This window comes from Pseudoliparis swirei, chromosome 1, assembly GCF_029220125.1.
Source record: "Pseudoliparis swirei isolate HS2019 ecotype Mariana Trench chromosome 1, NWPU_hadal_v1, whole genome shotgun sequence".
Lineage (NCBI taxonomy): Eukaryota > Metazoa > Chordata > Actinopteri > Perciformes > Liparidae > Pseudoliparis > Pseudoliparis swirei.
The window spans coordinates 4230461-4237291 of record NC_079388.1 but is presented as its reverse complement, the minus strand read 5'-3'; the positions used below and the strand labels follow the sequence as shown (position 1 = coordinate 4237291).

The 6831-nt window shown below is 42.2% G+C and overlaps 1 protein-coding gene across 4 annotated transcripts in view; it reads left to right on the top strand.

The window, feature by feature from the left end:
- The first annotated feature begins 370 nt into the window (after window positions 1-370).
- atp9b (ATPase phospholipid transporting 9B) overlaps window positions 371-6831 on the top strand; it is a 44657-nt gene continuing 38196 nt past the window's right edge. For 3 of the 4 annotated variants that reach the window (XR_008833026.1, XM_056424908.1, XM_056424782.1), the window contains exons 1-2: window positions 371-465; window positions 5080-5253. Coding sequence is in view for 3 of the 4 variants with exons in the window: in XM_056424908.1 (XP_056280883.1) it covers window positions 386-465; window positions 5080-5253 (254 nt within the window). In the remaining variant the exon portion in view is untranslated. Of the gene's footprint in view, window positions 466-820; window positions 962-5079; window positions 5254-6831 lie in introns of those variants that run through there. The other variant, XM_056424985.1, reaches the window with a different exon arrangement.

The window sequence follows — 6831 nt, the reverse complement described above, 5'->3', positions numbered from 1 at the left end:
GAGCTTTCAACCGCATTTCGGGGTGTTAATCAGCATTCAGCAAATAGGTTATCTTCTCTAAATTAGTTGTCAACGGGTAATATATGCTGCATTCGTCGACTCTCGAAAAGCGGAAACTCCCAGCGTGACATTAAATTAAGCAAACATTTGCAGATTATTTGGTTTGTTTCAAATTCGTTGCACCCACTAAATTGTGCTTTGGTGATATAGCAACAGAGAGAACATTTAAATACGCCCTTCAAGCTATTTAATCTTCGCGTAACAGTACTTTTCAGAGCGACATTCATAGTTACGACATTTCGGCACAGTAAGTGAACGCATCATAAGTCCGAAACGATATTTTTTTTTTTTTACGCGACGTCAGGATGTGTACTGCCCAGCCAAGATGGCTGACAGCATCCCGTTAAATCCAGTACGGACGAACGCGAAGCGAATACTGTATTACAACTCAGCCAGGTTTTCAAGGTATGGAGGGGCGCAGTCGGGCGGTTCTCTTCGCTTGTGTACTAATTAGCCGTTTCACCCAAATGTTCACATTTCGCCGCCCGCCCGCTCGCTCGCTCCCGCGGGAGAGGGGGTCGCTCGCGTGTTTGTGTAGGGGTCGCGGCTGTTAGCTTGTGTTGCTAGGGCCGTTGCTAACCTCTACTTCCTGCTTGACAGCCGGCCGGCTCGCGCACACCACCGCCCGTAGAGCTCAACGTTACTCTGCTTCTTCTCGTGAACGCCACACACTCCGTCAACCGCTCAGTGCGCGTTATCGTGGCTGATATCCGTTGAGCTCCCCCCCCTCTCCTCCTGTCATTAAACTCGCAGTCACATGACAGCTCGTCGGGGTTCAGCAAGTTCGTCACATGCTACACGAAGTGTTTGTTGCGTACTGTAGTCGTCATTCACCGGCTTGGTCGTTCTTTCAGACCGGACGAGGATGAGCTAATAAAGCCCTCAGGGTCAGGATTGGAAAGTAAGTGGATTAGTTGCATGACCAGGTACTTTTAGACCAAGTAGCGAGCAGCTGTGTTCCCAGTTGACTACAAAGTGTAGCTAAGTGTACAGGCAAGTGTGTCTACTGCGCGGGACTCGGCTCTGACTATGAGCAGGTCCATTTACCATGCCACCTTCTCAACCTGCAGACCCGCATAGCAGCTGCGTTTCTGTATCCAGACTGTTTACATGTCCTGGCTCCTCAGTGGTGGAACGAGCTCCCCACTGACATCAGGACAGCAGAAAGTCTACATCTTCCGCCGGAGACTGAAAACACACCTTTTCCGACTATATCTGGATTAAAAGACAGATTTTCACTTCAGTGGCACTTAAATAGCTCTTATTATGGTACTTTTGTAGTTCGACTATGTTGAGGAAATGTTACTTCCTGTATTCTTGTAGTTCTTAGTTTGTACTCTAGGTTGATGCACTTATTGTAAGTCGCTTTGGATAAAAGCGTCTGCTAAATGTCATGTAATGTAATGTATCTCTTGGTCTCTAATGAGATTCCTGTGACAGTTAATTGGGCCCAGGAGGTAGTCTGACCCCACCACGGTGGAGGTCCTTCCTGCAGACTGCTGGGTCAGCTGCAGTGAGTGGTGCTGATGCTGGTAAAGCCACGCGGATGAAGCTTTTGTAACGCAGGAGAGAATTGTTGCCCACGAGAGAGCCAGCTAACCTTTCTGTTTATTTATTTATATTACAAACCAGCCCACGTCTCCACTGGATTTAGAGTTGTGTTGTGTAACCCGGCGTGGGAGCCCTATAGTAAGAGTGCGTCAACAAAACGGTGATAAAAAGTTGCTGGTTGCCTCGAACACAGCGGTTGATTTGTCGGTTTTGAATAAAATCCAGTCCGCTTTTAGCTTACATTTTGTTTCGTCATCCCTTCGACAGTTTCTGGCTTAAAAACTAATCTTCCACTTGTTGTGTAAACCCTTTTTTTTTTTCTTCACACGTTCACGTACATTTCTTTGCAAACAGTCTAGTTATCCTCTCGTTTGTCGTGAGGCCTGCTCCGTATTTTAGTTTGATGAAAGACAGACTCCCTATCTTTCAGATTTTATGTGGTGACGACGTTAACCCTCTCTCGACGTCGCACACCTTTATTAGACCAGCAGAAGTAAAGGTGCGTTCACACCTAAAGCGATTTTTCGCGTCGCCCAAAACGCGTGAGTTTCCTCGCTCGACCGTTCAACGTGTTCTCGCCATTAGCGTCGAGACGCTCCGCGAGGGGCGGGGCTTATCTCTGTGTCTCGTCTCCGTAAAGACGGTTATCATCTCCTTCATCCACCAGAATAACTCACCACTAGTTCTGCTTTATACTTGTTGTGGACGTCCAACACACTAACACCCTCGTGTTTGGGTTCATGACATTAATATCATATATATATATATATATATATATATATATATTTATACATGACATCACCCGTAGGCTCACACAGCTCGGTCACTTTCACCGATGAAGTTACTGAAAGACTTCCGCTTCCAGCGCGACGAGAGCGGAACATCTAAACGCTGTTATTGTATATATAATATAATATATATGTTATTGTGTTCATAACATTATAATATCTAATATATGTTACTGTGTTTATAACATTATAATATATAATATATGTTATTGTGTTCATAACATTATAATATATAATATATGTTATTGTGTTCATAACATTATAATATATAATATATGTTATTGTGTTCATAACATTATAATATCTAATATATGTTATTGTGTTCATAACATTATAACATATAATATATGTTATTGTGTTCATAACATTATAATATCTAATATATGTTATTGTGTTCATAACATTATTATATATAATATATGTTATTGTGTTCATAACATTATAACATATAATATATGTTATTGTGTTCATAACATTATAATATATGTTATTGTGTTCATAACATTATTATATATAATATATGTTATTGTGTTCATAACGTTATAATATATAATATTTGTTCTTGTGTTCATAACATTATAATATATAATATTTGTTCTTGTGTTCATACCATTATATATATACTATATGTTATTGTGTTCATAACATATATATAATATATGTTACTGTGTTCATAACATTATATATATACTATATGTTATTGTGTTCATAACATTATATATATAATATATGTTCTTGTGTTCATAACATTATATATATACTATATGTTATTGTGTTCATAACATTATATATATACTATATGTTATTGTGTTCATCACGTTATTGTCCTTCTTGTTCTGATTCGACAGCGGCGGGACCGCGATGACGCTCGGAGCAACTCAAGAGCTGATTGGCCCGAGTTACGAGATGACCGCCTCAAAGTTGAAATATTTCAACTGGGGGCGAAAATTGCGCCGCCCACATCGCGTCGCCCCAAACGCGCCGTCCGGAAAAATATCGCGTCTATCGCAGCCACACGCGTCTGTACGCTGACTTTTCATGGGATTCGGTCGCGCGAAAAAAGTCCGTCTCTCTCGGTGAGGTACAGTGATGTCATGGTGGAAGGGTACACAGTGAATAATGATCCGGTTATAGAGACGTCCTCTTCCTGTCCGCTAGAACGCGGCTGCTCTATAAGGTGAAGTCAACCTTAATACCGGGAGACGAGCAGCTCTGAAGGGACGCATCGGGTCGATCTTTAGCTCACATTCCCGCTGATGCAGATTTCTGTAGGGACACTATTTCATGTACGCCCGAGTGATCTTTCAGCACGCTTATATTCCAGAGTTTTCAAAGTTTTAGATTTTCTTTTTAATATATCAGGTATGAACATGGATGTTTTCACAGCGCCGCATCGGTGTGACCAACTTTAAACCAGACGGCTTCCTTTTCCTCCCATGAACGATCAGACGTGGGTTTAATATACAATTCATATTTCTCAAACGGCGGCTGTATTCTCCTTGTTTGAAAACCCAAACAAACTGTCCCACAAACCAACGACATGACGGAAACACACTTCACTGCAGCTTCAGGCTCAGAGAAAACAACAATAACAACTCTGTTTCAGGGTTCGTACGCTCATGGAAAAGTCATGACATTTTAAAATGGTCATTTCCAGGCCTGGAAAAGACCTGGAAAAAACTTAAATCATAACATTTTGGAAAAAGTCATGGAAATTTGTTATAATCACGTGTTCATTTACGCCGAGTTTGAAATAATTAATATGTTTTTTAAAGAAAGACGCTCAAAATATAAGCCGGCGTACGCTGTCAATACGCAACATGTTCTACATTTTTCATGTTTATACCGAGATTTCAGTTTGGTCATGGACATTTGGTTTAAAGTCCTGGAAAAGTCCTGGAAATCCACTGGTCAAAATGTGTAAGAACCCTGTGTCTGTATGGAGACCCGCTCGCCTTTTGTGCCTCTTGAGTGGGAAGTGTTTAGCATGGTTAATATTTCCGGGCGTGGATATGGCTGCTGGGGTTTTAAACGCTCAGCTACCCGACAGCGGGAGGGGAAGTGGGCGGGGCTTAAGCGTAACCAAGAGCGCCGTTCTTCTTCTCCTGACATCCACTTTGCTCCTCGATGCTCGCTGCCGCCGCTGAACGGCCTCACGTCTCATTCCTCAGTGTTCCAATAGATTCACTCATTGAAAGATCCACGTGTTACACATACGAGATTACTTTAACTCTTTTGGTTCGTCTTTGCTTTTCAATATAAGTTGGCTGTGGTTTGATGAATAGGGTCAGTGTGTGTGTGTGCTTTGCAGGTCCTCGTTGCAGCGTGTTGTAAAGTGTTTATCTCAGGATTTACTTGTAGATTCAATTCAAGTTTTCTCTCCATAATTCTTCTTTTTTTAACCTTAAATTCTCCGCCTTTGACTGGAGAATTTACTCTTTTTTTTGTTTTTGTTCTTGTAATCTTTTTACTAAAGTGTGTGTGTGGGTGTGTGTGTGTGTGTTCAGTTTGTCCATTGCATCACCATGTAGGTTTTTATTGTCTGTCTACAGACTGCCTGGTTTGGAGTTTATTGTAATGAGAGTGCAGGTAAAGCTCTGGTCCTATTGGACAAAAAGTTAAATTCAATGTGCATTTTTCCGCGTTGTGTCTCTGTGTCTGACGCGCTCTGTCCTCACAGGTACTCCGTAGAAGATGAGTCCTCCAACCTGGACGAGATACCTCTGATGATGTCGGAGGACGGCTTCGAGAACGACGAGAGCGACTACCAGACGCTGCCGCGGGGCCGAGTCCACCAGAGGCGGAGAGGCCTCGGCTGGTTCCTCCTCGGCGGATGGAAAGTCCTCTGCGGCAGGTACTTCTGCGCCATCGCTGCGATCCTATTGTGGTGTTTCTAAGGGCGCATATCGACTCAAGGAAATGATGGGCGACTCTCAGCCTCGTGTAGCGGGACCCTTGCTCCCTTGTTCCCTAGTTCCTTGTCCAGTCCAAGTCTAAAAAGAAACTGTATAACAATTTCATCTGTTTCATCTACTAACTATAGTCCGGGTGACCTTGGGTATTTTCTATTTAAAGTTTGAAATAATACTCTTACTAATACATTTATTGTTGTTTGAGATTTGTATATTTCAAAGATCTCTAAACATAGATGCCAGAGTATTGGTTCACGTTTTATTGCATGAATGATGTTAAACATTCATGCTCCATGAATGGTTGCGAGGTCACGGAGTTTCCAAGAAACTGACTATATATCTATAAATATATAAAAATACATTCCTGTGCTGCAAAGTCACAGTTATTGTTCTCCCAGTTGTGTGTTTGTGGTTCTCTGTATGTATGCGTGTATACTGCCAGTCGGTGTGTGAGTTTGGCTTTAGCTGTGCGTGAAGTGCAGAGAGGATGAAGCCGTGTTTTTTTTGGTCGAGTTCCTCGATGCGCACCGTCAGCCCAAAAAGATGTTCAGCTCCAACACAACGCTGCGGTTTATTTATTATCCAGCTAATGATTCATTTGACAGGTTTTGCCCTCTAAAGATGCGTGTGTGTGTGTGTGTTTTCATGGCTGAACAATAACGTGTGATATTTATAATCAGATTCAAATGTTTGCGCAACTCCACCAAACCCAAAACAGAAACATTTACCAATGGATGAATTTCATAAAATATTCTGTTTCCTTCGCGCCCGGTCGTTAGTGGTGCGTCTCTGGTTGAAGCTGCATATTGATTTTGCCCCCCCCCCCCCCACACACACACGACCCACTAATGAACAAATCGGATTTTTCACAGCTGACCAGTTTGATGCTTTCCAGTAATTTTCTGTGTGCGTAGTGTGGGATTATAAAACACAAATAATTCACGCTGAATAAGCCCCGACTGTTCAAATGTCATATCATTTGAATAGTATTCATTTGCTCAAATAAATGTCTCTTATGAAACTGAACCGGCGGTGCAGAGGCAGAGACCGTCGACGCCAACGCAAACAATGACTTTATTCAGTTTTTTTTCTACCAGAGTTGATTTATTGAGCTTTGTGTTTTGCCAACTTGCTTAAAAAGTGGAAAAGCCAAGTCGATCAGCATGACGGAATACACTGACACTCTGCCCCCCCCCCCAGGTCACGCTCACAGCTGCTCTCATTGTAATTTACACTCACCTCTGTTTGCGTTTGATACCAGAGATGCTCGATAAGCCCCCATGCAGTCATTAGCAGGTTGATGGAAAGTCGAATACTTTTTTCCCCAAAAAAGTGAAAGTCGACCCACAATCCACCTCTTCTCTCCAATCTCTTCGTAGGACTTTTGATAATTTCCCAAGAATAACACTGGTGTTGTTTGCATGTTGGAGTCGACATGAGGGGAATTCCCTCAAAAGAAGCCTCGAAGATCTCATTAACACTCACAAGAAAAGATCATCTATAATCGTATTAAACATAAA